Source organism: Macrotis lagotis, chromosome 6 (assembly GCF_037893015.1).
Source record: "Macrotis lagotis isolate mMagLag1 chromosome 6, bilby.v1.9.chrom.fasta, whole genome shotgun sequence".
In the NCBI taxonomy this organism is placed as follows: domain Eukaryota; kingdom Metazoa; phylum Chordata; class Mammalia; order Peramelemorphia; family Peramelidae; genus Macrotis; species Macrotis lagotis.
Window position 1 is genome coordinate 185377650 of NC_133663.1, and position 18389 is coordinate 185396038.

The 18389-nt window shown below is 35.6% G+C and overlaps 1 protein-coding gene across 1 annotated transcript in view; it reads left to right on the forward strand.

Moving 5' to 3' along the window:
- PROZ (protein Z, vitamin K dependent plasma glycoprotein) overlaps window positions 1–14210 on the forward strand; it is a 45195-nt gene extending 30985 nt beyond the window's left edge. Inside the window, exons 7-8 of the mRNA XM_074192081.1 lie at window positions 3853–3970; window positions 9918–14210. Coding sequence (XP_074048182.1) covers window positions 3853–3970; window positions 9918–10447 — 648 coding nt within the window. The 3' untranslated portion in view covers window positions 10448–14210. The remainder of the gene's footprint in view (window positions 1–3852; window positions 3971–9917) is intronic.
- The last annotated feature ends 4179 nt before the right edge of the window (window positions 14211–18389 follow it).

Here is an 18389-nt window from a genome sequence, read left to right on the forward strand (position 1 = left end):
AAATTCTGAGTGTCTGACCCTTCTAGTTCTGTATATTCTATCAAATAGAGTCTAAATTCCTGAGAGTTATTAGAGTCTTTCTCCCAAATGGGGTTAAAGCCAGTTACATCCCATTAGATAGTAGTCTCATGGATAGGTCATGAATTTCCATCATTTCTGGCAAGGTGTATTCTCTCTGTTAGAGTTACATCTATTGCAATTTTTTTCTTTTACCACCCCCCCTTTTTTTTTTACCTTTTCATATGTCTCTTGAACCTCCTGTTTGATGTCCAAATTTTCTGTTTAGCTCTGGTCTTTTGATCAGAAATTTTTAGAATTCTTCCATTTTGTTAAATGTCTATCTTTTTCCCTGGAAGAGTAGGCTCAGCTTTGCAGGAAAGTAGATTCTTGGCTGTATTCCAAGCTCCTGTGCTCTTTGAAATATCTCGTTCCAGGCCCTTCGATCCCTTAATGTTGATGCAACCAGGTCCTGCACGATCCTTACTGTGGCTCCTTGATATTTAAATTGTTTCTTTCTGGCTGCTTGCAGTATTTTCTCTTTTATCTGATAGTTCTGCAGTTTGGCTACAACATTCCTTGGTGTTTTCATTTTAGGATCTTTTTCTGGTGGGGATCGATGTACTCTTTCAATAACTACTTTGCCCTCCAATTCCATGATATCAGGGCAGTTTTCCATCACTAGATCCTGTAATATTAAGTCCAGGCTTTTTTTCTCTTCAATACTTTCAGGAAGTCCTATAATTTTCAGGTTGCCCCTCCTCGATCTATTCTCAAGGTCAGTGGTTTTGTTGATGAGGTATTTTACATTTGCTTCTATTTTTTCTATTTTTTGATTTTGTTTGACTCTTGCTGTCTCGTGGAGTCATTAGTTTCTGTAGACTCCGTTCTTTTTTTGGGGAGAGGAGTTTTCTTCATTAACCTTTTGCAACTCCTTTTCTAATTGGTCAATTCTACTTTTGAAAGAGCTTTCCATTTGACCAATTGAGGTTTTGAGAGAATTTCTTTTTGCATTTGCTCATTTGAGGATCTCAGAGAATTGTTCTCATTTTGTAATTGTCCAATTGATGATCTGATTTATTCTCCTTTTGTGTTTGTCCAATTGTACTTTCTAAGGTTTTGTTTTCTTGTTGCAAGGTATTGTCTCTCCCAAATTTTTAAGCTCCTTCCTTATTTCTTCAAGTAAGTCTTTCTGTGCTGGAGACCAGATTGTATTCTCCTCAGAGGTTCCAGGTCTCTCTGAGTTGGGGTCTTTCCCTTCCAGGAATTTTTCTATGGATCCACCTTTCTGCTGACCCTTCTTCATTATGCTAAGACCTTGAGTTGGGGGGGGGGCTGGTTCACCTGGGTTTGGGATCACTAAAGTCTTTACTGAGTACAGTTTCTCTGGCTGGCCAGTAGGAGATGCTGGTTGCCCTCTCTGGAGTGTCTGTGACCTTGGTTGAGAGGCCTTCTCCCTTTGCCAGAAGGGAGGAGTTGGAACTATTGAATTCTTTTGCCTTCAATCAATGGTGGGCTTTACCCTGGCCTGAGGTCATTCCTCAGCTGGGCTGGTTCTTCTGCTCACAGGCCTGGTCCTGAGGCAGAAGTAGTTTGCAATTGTTTGTTTTGGAGGAGGCGTCAGTGCAATGGAGGCCTGGGCTCAGAGTTTCTCAGACCAAAGGGGCCCAGAGATGGTATCCGCAGCTCTCCTGCACCAGACCTCTCCCCGCAGCCCCTTCCCCAAGCTCCAGGGGGACAGCACCAACACCAGAGCCTCTGCTTCCCTGTGGACCCAAGCCCCTTTCATCCAGCCCCACTGCTGATCCAGCAGGTCCCGCTCTCTGGACCCCAGACTCCCGGTTCCAATTCAGCTGTTACTCTGGCTGATCCGGGTCTGATACTCACCCGCCCGAATTCTACCAAAGCTGAAGCGGGAGACAAATCCTGAGGTAGATGCTCTTTCTCCTGGCTTTTCTCTCTGGGTTCCATGAGTCGACTTCCTCTAAGAGGTTTGTTTCATGTGATAGATAGGGAAGAGATCAGGAGATTCTAGAACTGTGCCTGTCTTCTCTCCGCCATCTTGGCTGGAAGTCTCGTTGGCAAGATTCTTACAAGAGTTCTCTTTAATAGACTGATCCTCCACCTGGATGATGGTCACTTACCAGAGAGCCAGTGTAGATTCAGAAAGGGTTGAAGAATAGTCAGTATTTATGCTTGCTGCCTGGAAAGTCCAGGAAAAAATACAGGAGCAAAACAGAGTTCTATATATGATGTTTGTAGATCTGACCAAGGCCTTTGATACTGTCAGGACTTATGAAAAAATTTATGTCAAAATTTGGTTACCCGGATAAGTTCATCAGTATTGTACATCAGTTTCATGATAGCACACATGCCCAGATTCTAGATAGTGAACATTCCTCTTGTGATTGCTCCATCACCAATGGAGTGAAACAAGGATGTATCATTGCTCCTATGCTTTTTAGCATTATGTTTTTGGCAATGTTGTCAAATGCCTTCAATGAGGATGCACACAGCAACCTGAAAAATCTATCAAAGAGGAGGGAGTGTTGGTGCATGATTTTCTATTAGCAGATGACTGTGCATTCAGTGCAGCTTCTGAAGCTGAGATACAACAAAGTATGGTTCAATTCTTTACTGTCTGTGCTGATTTAGGCCTAACAATTAACACCAAGAAAACACTGGTGCTTCATCAGTCAGCACCACGCCATCCATATGTGAAACTATTGGTTACAGCAAATGGAGAGGTTTGAATACTGTGCACAAGTTTACTTACCTTGGCACATACTTTCCAGGAGGTACACACTGACAATGAGGTTGACACATGCATTGTCAGAGCCAGATCAGTATTCAGAAGGCTCAATAAGAAAGTGTGAAAGAGAAGCGGTATTAGACTGACTACAAAACTGAAGGTCTATAAAGCCACTGTGTTGACCTCATGGTTGTATGCCTATGAAACTGGGACAGTGTACCAGCACCATGTTAGAAAACTGAATTGCTTCTATTTAAATTGTCTTAGGAATATTCTGAAGATTGCAGATGTTGAAGTCCTTTCTCAAGCTTAAACTGCCAAGCATTCAAACATTACTACAGAGAGTACAATTCTGATGGACTGGCCATATTGTTAAATGCCAAACAGATACTTGCCAAAAAAGATTATTTTATGGAGAACTCACACAGGGTAAATGCTCACAGAGTTCATAGAAGACAAGATTCAGGGACACTCTGAAAGCCTCTCTTCAGAATTTTGGAATTACTTGTTCATGTCCAGTGTGGTGTGTTCTTATCAGAGAGAGTGCTGCTATGTTTTATGAGCAAAGCAGAATTAAAGTAGCTCAAAGAAAACGTGAGATGCATAAGTTTAGAGTACCCACCTAAGGTGTTCATATGGATTATTTGTGTCCGACCTGTGGAAAAGCATTCTGAACTCACATTGGTCTGATCAGCCATAGTTGGACATACTGTAATTTGTCTCAAGTATAGTGATATCGTTTTGGTCTTCTTAGATAACCAGTTGCATCTTCAAACAAGAATAAACCAGTTACAACCTCAAAATAAGTCATTTTTGAAAGTCCAGGATCATAAGCAAACAATTTTAAATAGGAAGAGACTTTAGAGAGTTTATCAAAGTCAATCCCCTAATTTTACAGATGAAAAAATGAGGTCTCTAGGGGGTTAAATGATTGGCCACAACAAATCTCTGAGGCAAGTCCAGGACTCTGACATCTTCTAATGAGGCCACTAAGTCATAATTTTGGGGTTTGATACAAATCAAATTAGAGGGGGGCAGAAATGATGTCTATTATATATTGTTTGTTGTAAATAAAATGTATTTCTTTTTATTTTCATTTTAAGGTCAAAATAACAAATTCACAAGGAAAGGACTTCTGTGGTGGTGTTGTAGTACAGGAAAATTTTGTGTTGACCACAGCACAATGTTCACTCTTATATGGAAACATTAGTGTGAAGCTAAGTAAGTAATAATAACTCTCACCCCATTGATTTTTACATTCAAAAAAAATTTTTGAATAAAATTAATTTGGAGTAACAAAGGTCTAGAATCTCAAGGCAAATAATTTTTGAAGGTGGGATGAAGAGGGAATAATGTTCCCAGACATAAAATTGTGCTAGATTATAGCAATCATCAAAACTATTTAGAACTGTTTTTTAAAATAGAAAAACATACAGATGAAATTTATTTTATAAGCAAAAATCAGAAATAATTGAACTCAATGAACTATTGTTTGATAAATATAAGAATAAAAACTACATGAAGAACTTCTGGAAAAACAAATTTCTGACATAAAGTTTAGACCAACAACTTATACTACATATCACAATAAACTAAAAATGGAGATATAACTTGAATATGACATAAATCATAAGAAGTAGTATTCCTTAATTTACCTTTACTTTGTCCATGGGATTTGGAATATCCTTACACATGACTGTTAGCTTACATTTCTTTATTTGAGAATTGATTTTTCTAATCTTTGAAACATTTGTTAGGGAATGGCTTATATTTTATATCAATTCCTTATATCTCAAATACCAGACTATTATAGAGCTATTTCTAGGATTGTTTTTTTTTTCTGCTTTGCTGCTTTGCTTTTAATTCTAGGCAGTTAAATGAGAACAAAAAAAAACCCTCAATAACTCTTTAAAAGCTTGTTAACTAAGATGCATAAGGAATTTATGTAAAGATAAAAGAAGAGTCATCCCCTAATAGATGTATCAAAGGATAAGAAATAAAAAAAGGATAGATTTATTTTAGTTGTATAAGGACTTTCTCTAATAACTTCTCTCCCTTGGTTTAGTAAAAGATTCTTACCCCAATCACAGTTTTGAAAGGTTTTTTTAAAACCTTTTTAAATTTTTAAATTTTGATTTTTTAAAAGATTTTATTTATTTTGAGTTTTACAATTTCCCCCTAATCTTACTTCCCTCCCCCTACCCCCCACAGAAGGCAGTTTGCCAATCTTTACATTGTTTCCATGGTATACATTGATCCAAATTGAATGTATGAGAGAGAAATCATATCCTTAAGGAAGAAACATAAAGTATAAGAGATAGCAAGATCAGACAACAAGATATCAGTTTTTTTTCCTAAATTAAAGGGAATAGTCCTTGAACTTTGTTCAAACTCCACAGCTCCTTATCTAGATACAGATGGCACTCTCCTTTGCAGACAGCCCAAAATTGCTCCCGATTGTTGCACTGATGGAATGAGTGAGTCCTTCAAGGTTGAACATCACTCCCATGTTGCTGTTAGGGTGTACAGTGTTTTTCTGGTTCTGCTCATCTCACTCAGCATCAGTTCATGCAAATCCCTCCAGGTTTCCCTGAAATCCTGTCCTTCCTGGTTTCTACTAGAACAATAGTGTTCCATGACATACATATACCATATTTTGCTAAGCCATTCCCCAATTGAAGGACATTTACTTGATTTCCAATTCTTTGCCACCACAAACAAGGCTGCTATGAATATTTTTGTACTAGTGATGTTTTTACCCTTTTTTCATCTTCTCTTCAGGGTATCCAGTAGTGATATTGCTGGATCAAAGGGTATGCACATTTTTGTTGCCCTTTGGGCATAGTAAAACCTAATTTAAAAAAAAAGAAATATAATCTTTTGTATTTATCACATGTCTATTTGGAGCTTATGTTATATATGTTGGAAAATATTGGTCATACTCTAATTTCTGCCAGGATAATTTCTAGTTTTTTTCAGCAATTTATGTAGAATATGGAGTCCTTACCCTAGTAATTACCTTGGGTTATATAGAATACCTTGATTCTATGTTCATTTTCTTCTGGGTTTTTTATTTAATATGTTCCATTGATCAAGTATTCTATTTTTTAGCCTACCAAATATCTTTGATGTTTATTTATTCATAGTCATTCTATATAGTCATTTATTCATAGTCATTTAGTCATGCTAGCCTAGAATTCTTTTTTTTCTTTTTAAATGGTATTTAATTTTTCCAATTAAAGGTAAAGATAATCTTTGACATTTAAAAAAAAATTTGTTCAAAATTTCCTACCATCTTTCCTCATCTCCCCCTCCCTAAGATGGTAAACCATTTGATATAGATTATATTTGTGCATTCATGTAAAACCTATCCCCATATTAGTCATCTGGTGAAAAAAAAGAAATAGACAAAAAGAAAAAAAAACACACACAAAAAAAAAGAAAATGAAAACTGCATACTTTGACTGGCAATCAGAGTCCATCAGTTCTTTCTCTGGATGTGGATGGTATTTTTCATCATGAGTCCTTTAGAACTGTATTGGATCATTGCATTGCAGAGAATAGCTAAGTCATTCATAACTAAGCATTGTATAGTGTTACTATTACTATGTGTAATGTTTTCCTGGTTCTGTTCACTTCATTCAGTATCAGTTCATATAAGTCTTTCCAAGGTTCTCAAATTCACTTGCTCAACATTTCTCCTAGCACAAATAATTTTCCATTATATTTATATGCCACAATTTATTCAACTATTTCTCAATTTTCAATTCCTTGTCACCACAAAAAGAGCTGCTATAAATATTTTTGTACAGGTAGGTTCCCTCCACCCCACCTTTTTAAAAATCTCTTTGGGAAACAGACCTAGTAGTGGTATTGCTGGTTCAAAGAATATGCACATACCTTTTCCTCCAGCAATACCACTACCGGACCTATACCCTGAAGAGGTTATGAAAAAAGGGTAAAAACATCACCTGTACAAAACTGTTCATAGCAGCTGTTTGTGGTGGCAAAAAAAAAAAAAAATAGAAACTTAGGGAATGTCCATCAATTGAGGGATGGCTTAACAGACTGTGGTATATGTATGCCATGGAACACTATTGTTCTATTAGAAACCAGGAGGGATAAAAATTCAGGGAAGCCTGGAAAGATTTGCATGAACTGCAAGATGAGCAGAACTAGAAGAACATTATACACTCCAACAACAACATAGGAGTGATAATCAACCTTGATGGACTTGCTTATACCTACAGGGCAGCAAGCAGGCACAATTTGGGGGTGTTTGTGATGGAGAATGTCATCTGTATCCTGAGAAAGAATTGTGGTGTTTGAACAAAAGCCAAGGACTATTAGCTTTAATTTAAAAAAAAGTTGTCTTATTATGTAATTCTGCTATATCTCATACTATACGTTTCTTCCTTAAGGATATGATTTCTCTCTCATCACATTCAACTTAGATCAATCCATACTATGGGAATGATGTAAAGACTAGCAAACTGCCTTCTGTGAGAGGAGGGAAGCAAGATTGGGGAAAAAATTGTAAAACTCAAAATAAATAAAACCTTTCTAAAATTAAAAAAAAAAAAACCAAAGGATATGCACAGTTTGATTGCCCTTTGGGCATAGTTCCAATAGTTCTCCAGAATGATCAGATCAGTTCACAATCCACCAGATGTACATTAATGTCCCAATTTTCCCACATTCCCTCTAATATTTATCATTTTTCTTTTCTGTCATATTAGCCAAATTGATAGTGATAAGGTGATATCTCAGAGTTGTTTTAATTAATAGCAATTTAGATTTCTTTTTCATGAATACAGCTTTGATTTCTTTATCTAAAAACTGCCTGTTCATATCCTTTGACTACTTTTAATTATGGAAATGACTTGTATTCTTATGAATTTGACTCAGTTATCTACATATTTGAGAAATGAGGCTAGAATTCTTAACCAAATTAATTACCTAAGAAAACCAATACAATTAGGATGACCGGAAACTATTGAATGGGAAATTGCTATAGGGAAATAGGGAACTAACATAAACATATCTTTTGATACTTCTCAATTGGCAACTGGTTCCTATTCTTATAAATTTGAATCCTTTGGAAATGAAACCTTTATTAGAGAAACTTGCTCCGAAATTTTTTTCCAATTAGTTTTCCTTCTAATCTTAGGCACATTGGATTTATCTGTGCAAGAAAATTTTTTTAACTTTCTGTAATCAAGATAGTCTATTATCAATAGATTTGCAGGATTATCTTTTTTGTTCATTTTTATGATGTGACTATTTATATCTAAGTCATAAATCCTTTTGGAGTTTATCTTGATAAATGATGTATGATGTTGATTATAAAAACTTATGTCTACTTATAGAAACAGTGGTCCAAGAGGCACCTCAAATCGAGACCTCCAGACTTCTTGAATCAGGGTCAGATTGACAGGAAATGAGTGTAGAAAGCACACCTCCTCTCAGAGACACATCTCTAAATGGGATGATTGTCAGATACTGTTTTGCATGATTTATCAAACTGTCAAAAATGTAACACTTGGAATTATGCAAATTTAGACACATCACTCTTCCCCAAAGCAGAATTCTAACTGGTGAGCTAATTGACTTCCCTGGGCTGATCTACTGAACTCAAGGTCTTTGGAGTAAAGTCAACAATTATACAACCTAGGATAGGGTTTGGTTCCTTTTTTAGAAACAAAAAGAAACATATACAGCCTTCATAAAAGTTGTACTCACCTAAACATGTGAACCACAGTGGGTTCAAAGCTGAATTTGTCAGGAAGTTCTAAGTTCAAATTTAGTCATTAGATACCTACTAATTGTGGTATCATGAGCAGTTCACTCAGTTTTCTCATCAGGAAAATGGGATTAATAATAATTTCTATCTACCAGGGTTGTTGCAAGGATGAAACGAAATAATATATGTAAAATGTTCTGCAAGTCTTAAAGTGTTATATAATTTGAAGTTATTATTATCATTTTAAATTTTGATGTGGAATATAATCTCTGACAATTCTACAAACCTGAAAAGGTTTTTAAGTAGAATCCTAGTGACTGAATCTGCTGAGTGGCTTAGGTCATTATAGAAAGGAACATCAATAATAGAGCAGTCACTACAATTGATGGATTCTTGAGCGGCCCAATGATGAAGTCACATGAGTGTCAAGACCTGAAATAAAGGGTCCTGAATTAAAAAAAAAGGTGATTCTGCCAAAAGTAAGTGAAAGTTTAAAGAACAAGTATGATTAGAAAAATAAACATGAGAAGATCCTCTCATCTTACCTCTTTGAAGTGGCAAGAGGTTCAGAAGTATTGTACATTATATCCATTTTAAGAATTTTTCAATGTATTTATCAGTTATTCTAATTTTGTTCTTTTTTTTCTTCTCTTAAACTTAGAAGGGGTTAAGGGGCAAATACTGGGGAAAATTATGATGAAATTTAAAAAACTCATCCATAAAAAATTAATTTTCAAAAATGCTCACTGATATTATCACATGTGTAGTATTAGGCTTGTCACTTCATTTCTCTTGACCATGGTTTCCTCAACTAAAAAGAAAAATGGGACTAGATGTCCCCTGAATCAGTGACCCTTAAGATTAAACAACATATCAAAAAGTTATTTCTGAACTGTTTCAGGTTATCTTGTTTATGGACTTGTTCAGGCTTTGATTTTTTCTCCTCCCAACTACCCAAAAAATTAGTTCTCAAGGAAGGGGTGAAACTGTCAAGTCTTATTTACTTTTAATTCTGATGGGGCTGAGAGGAGGGGAGAGATGAGTAACAAAACCATATTTGGGTTTTTGTTAAATCACAATAGAACTTGGGGGTAGCTAGGTGGTACAGAGGAGTCAGGAGTACCTGAGTTCAAATCCAGTCTTAGACACTTAATAATTACCTAGCTATGTGATCTTGGGCAAGTCACTTAACCCCATTGACTAAAATAACATTTTAAAAAATCATAATAGAACTCTAACACCATGTATGAATGGATGCCACAGGATTAGGAAACTATTGATTAACTACTCCATATTTATTCTTTGTGGGTTCTGTGCTATTGAAGCTAGGATCAAATAAATAATTTTTTGTGATTGAATTCCCTTAGCTTTGGAAATCCTTAATACTTTTCTAAAATGATCTGTAATTGTGTCATTACTAAACAGGTGAAGAGAGAACACCAGGAACCCCAATGGAGATAAAAATAAAGAAAAAGCATGTACACATGAGGTATGATCAAGACATGGGGCAGAATAATTTAGCACTACTAGAGCTTAATGAACCCATTCAATGTCACAGCAATGGACTTCCTATCTGTATCCCTGAAAAGGATTTTGCAGAACATATTTTGATTCCAGAGAAAATCAATGTTGTCAGTGGCTGGACATTCAATGGAACAGAACTGGGTGATTCATTGATTGACTTGCCCAGTGTATATATTGATAATGAAAAATGTGAAGAAATACTCAATGTGATGGTAACAACCAGGCTATTTTGTGAAAAAAGCAAGATACCAGTGGACTGGCAGTTGGTAGAGGGAAGTATTATCATGGCTGAACACAAAGGCACTTGGTTTTTGACTGGTATTATGAACTCCCTACCAACTGAAAATCTGGAATCACTATATCTTTTCACCAAGATTTCAAGATATTCAATGTGGTTTCAACAAATAATGAAAGGAAGGAAAAGCAACTGAATAGGAAAGAATAAATTCTGTGGAAAATGTTCAATTTATAGCTGTGATCCTGAGTTGATCATAAATTGGCAATATTGCTACAGAATTTTTAAACTTAGAATACCTTTCTCCTCTCCAAACCCCATTTCTGCCTGATATTCATTCTTTATATCCCATTACTATGCCAAATATTGTTTAAAACAAAACAAAAAAAAACAACTCCTTCCATCCAATCAGAAATTATCTTTCTTCAGACTTCACTCTCCAAGAGGGCAGAAAATATGCCTATTAGATGTTTTTAACTCCAGTACTAGAAAACTATATTGAACCGAACCAGCAGAGATACTGTAAAACAGATCAGGTAGAAAGCTATGTGATATTTATTTCTTTTTATTTTTCTTTATAATTCATATGAGATGGAATTAAATTCTTTTAAAACTAGTAAAATTCAGGCATTGTCTAAAATGTTTTTTAATAACTACTCATTTCAAATATATAAAATAATATTAGTGAAAGCACTTTTTAAAAAAATACCATGTTTCAAATCTATAAATAGAAAAATGAAGCATACTTTTTATCCTCCAGTAAAGACATTGATGCCTTACTGTGTGGCATGGTGGTGATCTTGGGTTCTCAAAAGTTTTATCAATAGAACAGAAGCTTATTCATTCTCACCAAACTAGAAAATCTTTAAGGGTGGATCAGGAGATATATTACATATCTATTATCTGAGAAACATACTAGCTAAATTTTAAGAGGGAATGACTCATTACCAAAAGTTGCCCAATAAATCATGATTTTTCCCCTGAGGCTGCAGTAACTTTTGAAACTAAAGATTAATTGTCTATATTGGTGAGGGACTGTCCCAACCAATAAAAGCATAGATCTGTGAAGCATGTAAGCATATACACATGTAGAAGACATGAGAGGTAATGTGCCATATTGGATATGGAACCCTTCAAAGTCAAGACGACCTGGGTTTGAGACCTGCCTTTGATACATATTGGTTGTGTGACCCTAAGTCACAGGGCCTCTCATGTTTTAGGAAACTCTCTAAGACTCTAAGTTGCAGAGAAGGTACAGATATACTTTAATAGAATTTTCATACTCAAAGTTCCTCTCTACCAGTGAAATGCCAATCCCTTCCTATGCCTGTAGATAATAAAAATCAATCAATAAAAAGAATAAATCTAATTATGAAAACAATAATAACATATATAGCATGTTTAGGTTTGCAAAGGTCTTTATATTATCTCACTTGATTACCAGAGTAGTGGTTGCTATAATCCCCATTTTATAGATGAGAAACTGAGTATGAGAAAGGTTGTGACTTGCCAGTCAAGTAGCTAATAAATGAAACCACTTTTGAACTCAGGTCTTCTTGGCCTAAACTCACATCTTGAATTCAGGTCTTCTGCTCAAGAGATGTCAAACATGATGCCTATGATACTCCCAAATGCAAAGATTAAAATGTAACTAGGAATTATTTAATAAAATAAAATACAACGGAACAAAGATAATGTTAATGTGTTTTTCTAAGTCAATATGCACCCAGAGGGATTATAATGTATGGTTTAATATCAAATTCTTTTAGTTTGACATAATTTCACCATGCCTTCTAATTTCCTCATACCAGAAAACAGCGGAGATAAATCATAGGAACTGAGAGTTGATTTAGTTTGTCTTGGATTGATATAATCAAAATGGATCTGAGTTTGACATAAATATGAATGCTAATTTTGGAACTGATAAGAGGCAATAGAAGTGTGCTCAGATAGCCTGATGAGATTGGAACTCTGGATAGTGATGGGAGATTAATGTAGAGTGCGGATAAAGAAATTATTTTTAGAAAAGCTAGGGTCAGAAAGTATGGGGGGGTAGTAATGGAATAAAAATAATATTGAAACCTCTTAGAATTTTGTCCTTTTTTCACCCTTCATCTTTTCTTTGCCCTTTTATCTTCTCTATTCCTTCTCTCCTCCTTCCCTGTCTTCTCTCACCTTTCTTCTCTCTCCTTGCCACCCACATCCTCCCTTTTAAAATTTTATTTCCTATTCTGGGGAATATCTAAGGAAGTCACTGAGTAAGGTTTAAGTGACTGAATGAAACATGGAAGTAAAATTCTTTTTGCCATCATACCATTTTCAACAGAGAATAGAGGACTAGATGTACAACCCAAACATAAATGACCTTACAAGTCTTGTCTTCAGAACAGAACAGTAGAAAGAGTCCTGGGCATGGTATCAGAGGTCCTGGATTCAATTTCTGATTCTGCCACTTAAATGTATGACAGCCCAGAAGTGGAGAGCTTCACTTACAGGTGACCCTGGACCAAAATTACTAATACTACTTTTCTAGTTATCTAATGATATGCATTTTGTACAATGATGTCTCCAAGCACCATAGCAGCTTTTGCATTCTAGGTGCCATATATTCTAGTTATAGTAATAACCAGCATCTAAAAACAGTGCTTTAAGTTTGAAAAGCAATTGACAAATATCCTTATAACAATATAGGGTGATAGGTGCTATTCTCTACCCTTATGAGAAAACTGGAGCAGACAAAAGTTAAGTGACTTGCCCAGGGCCACACAATTAGTGTCAGAGGCTAGATTCACTGCACTACCTCACTTGCCATTCTGCCATATAGCTCATCAGAGAAGGGCTGTGATTCATTTTTGGATGAAAAGGAATGATCCTCCAGGTGAGAGTAGAGGTCAAGTTGTCCAAATTGCAGTGGAAATAATTTTCTGTGGAGCTACCTCTGGATTCATTTTGTTATATTTGAGAACTGTTATGGTTCATTCCTATCTTTCCATATAGAGACTAGAAGTGATGATAAGAGCTATTTGCCACTGAATCCTTGTTATCCTTGCTATGCAAGAGCTAAATCAAACTTCTTTTGAGGATTCAATGACTTGAGTGTCTTATTTCATCCCCCAAATTCAATCATGAAAAGGATGTCGACCCTTTTATAATAGGGAAGGGGGAATGAAAAGGGGATAAAGAAAAGATTTGTGAGGGGAGGATTTGGAAGGATTGTGTCAAGGGAGAAAAGAGAAAAGATCTTATAAGCTCAGTTTAGGATATAAATTGTATACCACTAGGTAGCTGACTTTCCCTTGCCTTTGCCAGGTTAATGTGAGCAATAAATCTTCCTGAGGTGCACAAAAATTATTTTTTCATTATCCTGTGACCCCAAATCTTTATGGAAAGGAATAACAATGAAAGGGAGGTAAGTTACTCCTGAAGCATGAGAATCTACAGTTAACAAAAGTTTACTTATGAAACACCAATATAAAGGAAATTTTTCTGTATACTTGTAGCAATATTTTAAGAGTAGAAAACCCATTTTTCCTTTTTAAGTTTTGCTACAAAAGAAAAAAAATGGAGTGGTATTTAAATGAATGTCACTAAATTATCAGTGAATTTATTTGGGAATAACTTCAGAATGAATCAGTTGTAATGATGAACCAATTGCAAAGTGTTACATTCAATTTTGATTTAATAGCTTAAGTCAATTCTACAGTTTTCTGGGACTTGTTTTATTGTGAAAATATTCAATTTATCTAATTCTTCTTTTAAAACAAAACTAATATGGAAATATGTTAAGCAGGACTGTACATGTATAACAGATCAGATTAATCACTCTCATGGGGAAGGTGGAGAGAAGGGAGGGCGATAGAAAAATGTGGAATTCAAAGATGAATGATGAAAACTATCCTTGCATATAATGGAAAAAATAAACATTAAAAAATAAACAAGAAAGAAAAAGAAAACAATGTTGTGTTTAAATTGTGATTAATATTATTTTAATTAATTTATTAATAAAATTGTGATCGATAAAACATCCATGCAAGCATGCCAACATAAAAGCAAAAAATTTACTTCAGGGGCAGCTAGGTGGCATGGTGGATAGAGAAGCAGCCTTGGAGTCAGGAGTACCTGGGTTCAAATCTGACCTCAGACACTTAATAATTACCTAGCCGTGTGGTCTTGGGCAAGCCACTTAACCCCATTGCCTTGAAAAAAATTTTAAAAAAAATTTACTTTAGTTACACTAAAGCTGCTCTATAAACATACAACTTGCAAATATTTACAAAACTTAAAACATTTTTCTATTAACTTAAAGAGAAACAAAGGTATGGAAAATGTTTTTAGTTGACAACAAAAATGCAATCAAAATATAAGGACTGAAATGCTAATGTTTATTTCTTATTTTTATATATTAGTCTAAGTGTAGTCTTTAATTTCTAATATCAGTTGTAGTTAACAGGTATACATAGGCCCATTTAGACAACAACTTACTTTTCAGAACTTAAAAAATCTGACTTTAAAAGCAGGGATTTGGGCAGCTAGGTGGCGTAGTGGATAAAGCACCAGCTCTGGAGTCAGGAGTACCTGGGTTCAAATCCGGTCTCAGACACTTAATAATTGCCTAGCTGTGTGGCCTTGGGCAAGCCACTTAACCCCGTCTGCCTTGCAAAAACCAAAAAAAAAAAAAGCAGAGAGTTAATTTCTACAGAACACTCATTTTCCAGAGAATCTCTTTACATCAACTTTATATTTTAACCTCTGAATCCTTTCTCCTCCCTACCCCCCCCCCAATTTGGGCAAGTCCTATCTGCCAATGTTTAGAAGGTTGTGCCCAAATTTATAGTTGGTTAACTGTTGTCCTTTGTGCTTGATAAGGACCAAAATAACATCACTATGTTGGAATATGTCAGTGGTAGATCAGATCAATTTGAGTTCAAAGGCTAATTTACCATAGGTTGGGGACAAAGAGTTCATATGAATATTTGGAGTAGAGATGTCTCTAAATTTGTGTATTTTGCATGTCTTTTGAGCTACAATTCTGCTTCATTCATAAAGTACAGCACCTTCTTTGAGTGGTACCATGCTAGATGATTCTGTCTCAGATTTCATGAGGTCAGCACAATGGTTAAACAGGTTAATTCTTCTTTCCCATGCTTTCCTTTGGAGACTCCCAAACACTGGGAATGTGTGTGTCAACTGCATCTACCTATTACTGGAAAATATACTGCTCATTCCTGGAACATATAGTGCCAAGTTATGTAAATTTATCCACAGAATTCAAAATTTCTCCATTTGCTGGAACTGATGGTTCCACATATGGATGGGTCAGTGCTGGGTGGTGAAGAACCTGTTTTCTTGGTGTTAATTATCAGGTCAAAATCAGCACAAGCAGTAGAAAATTTATTCATATCCTACTGCATATTAGCCAACACTGAGTGTACAATCATGCCAATTCTCCCTCTACTTTGGTCTTGGTCTCTAACATTTTCAAGTTAAATAACTTATTGGTTTCTAACATCTTCAACTTAAATGACTTATTGTCAGTGGTAGATGACCTAAATGTTGTTTTTATACTGGTTGATTGCATCCAAAAACATCACCAAAAACATCATGCTAAACCATGGAAACAAGCACACAGTCCCTGCTTCACTCCATTGTTGACTGAGAAAATATAGGAGCATCAGTCTTTATCCATGCAATCATGCCAACATAAAGCCAGTAGTATATGACACTGATGAACTTTTTCAGGCAAACAAATTTTGCCATGATATCCTACAAACTCTCACAACTGAAGGTATCAAAGGCCTTGGCCAGAGTGATGAACATTGTATGCAGACCTCTGTTCCACTCATTTCTCCTGGAGTTGTCCTACAGTGAACACCAATAAGCTGTTTCTTGGTCCTTTCAGAAACCACATTGGCTCTCCAGTAGATTACCAGTGTCCATGTGAAATATCAGTCTCTTAAGAACTCCTCTAGCCAGAGATTTGCCAGGAATATTAAAAATGACCCCTGTGATTGTCAGAGGACAATCTATTTTCCTTTCCTTTAGAGATGGACAATGGAGGCATCCTTGAATTTCAGGATAACCTCCTCTTGCCTTATAATCTGGAAAAATTTCCATCAGCTTTTATATGAGCAGTGAATCCCCAGTTTTGTAAATCTCATTGGGAATAGAATTAGCACCAGTACTTTGCCACATGAAAAGAGTGCAATGGCATTCCAAAACATCTTCATTAGTTAGAAATCCAACTAGAGAGGGACTGACTTCAACCTGAAGTTGAAGTACCTATTCAGCCCATCTCTCCAGAATAAAGTGTGGCTTCATCAGTGCTGAGTAGTTGAGATGTAATTTAAGTCTTTGGTCCATTAATAGCCTTCAGGGCATCACAAAAGCACATCATTGTACAAAATGCATATCATTAGATAACTAGAAAAGTAGTATTAGTAATTTTGGTCCAGGGTCACCTGTAAGTGAAGCTCTCCACTTCTGGGCTGTCATACATTTAAGTGGCAGAATCAGAAATTGAATCCAGGACCTCTGATACCATGCCCAGGACTCTTTCTACTGTTCTGTTCTGAAGACAAGACTTGTAAGGTCATTTATGTTTGGGTTGTACATCTAGTCCTCTATTCTCTGTTGAAAATGGTATGATGGCAAAAAGAATTTTACTTCCATGTTTCATTCAGTCACTTAAACCTTACTCAGTGACTTCCTTAGATATTCCCCAGAATAGGAAATAAAATTTTAAAAGGGAGGATGTGGGTGGCAAGGAGAGAGAAGAAAGGTGAGAGAAGACAGGGAAGGAGGAGAGAAGGAATAGAGAAGATAAAAGGGCAAAGAAAAGATGAAGGGTGAAAAAAGGACAAAATTCTAAGAGGTTTCAATATTATTTTTATTCCATTACTACCCCCCCCATACTTTCTGACCCTAGCTTTTCTAAAAATAATTTCTTTATCCGCACTCTACATTAATCTCCCATCACTATCCAGAGTTCCAATCTCATCAGGCTATCTGAGCACACTTCTATTGCCTCTTATCAGTTCCAAAATTAGCATTCATATTCATGTCAAACTCAGATCCATTTTGATTACAAGAAGTCATCACTAAGATAATACATTATGATCAAGTAGGATTTATTCCAGGAATGCAGGGTTGGCTCAATATTAGGAAAACTGTTAGTATACTCAATTATATCAATAACAAACCTATCAGAAATCATATAATCATATCAGTAGATGCTGAAAAAGCTTTTGACAAAATACAGCATCCATTCCTATTAAAAACACTAGAGAGTGTAGGAATAAATGGACTGTTCCTTAAAATAATTAGCAGTATCTATCGGAAACCATCAACAAGCATTATACTCAATGGGGAAAGGCTAGAGGCATTCCCAATAAGATCAGAGGTGAAACAAGGGTGCCCATTATCGCCACTACTATTCAATATTGTATTAGAAATGTTAGCATCAGCGATTAGAGAAGAAAAAGAAATTAAAGGAATTAGAATTGGGAAGGAAGAGACAAAACTCTCACTCTTTGCAGATGACATGATCTACCTAGAGAATCCCAAGAAATCATCTAAAAAACTCCTAGAAACAATTAGCAATTTTAGCAAAGTTGCAGGTTATAAAATAAACACTCATAAATCCTCAACTTTTCTATATATGTCTAGCAAGAAACATCAGGAAGAGCTAGAAAGAGAAATCCCATTCAAAGTAACCTCAGACAATATAAAATATTTGGGAGTTTATTTGCCAAGACAGACTCAGAATCTTTTTGAAAACAATTATAAAACACTTCTCACACAAATTAAATTAGATTTAAATAACTGGACAAATATCAACTGCTCATGGATAGGTAGAGCTAATATAATAAAAATGACAATTCTACCAAAACTAAACTGTTTAGTGCCCTACCAATCAAAATTCCAAAAATTACTTTAACGAGTTAGAAAAAATTGTAAGTAAATTCATATGGAGAAATAAAAAGTCAAGAATTGCCAGGAACTTAATGAAAAAAAAAGTACAAAAGAAGGTGGCTTAGCCCTACCTGATCTAAAATTATATTATAAAGCATCAGTCATGAAAACTGTCTGGTATTGGCTAAGAAACAGAGTGGTAGACCAGTGGAATAGACTAGGTGTAA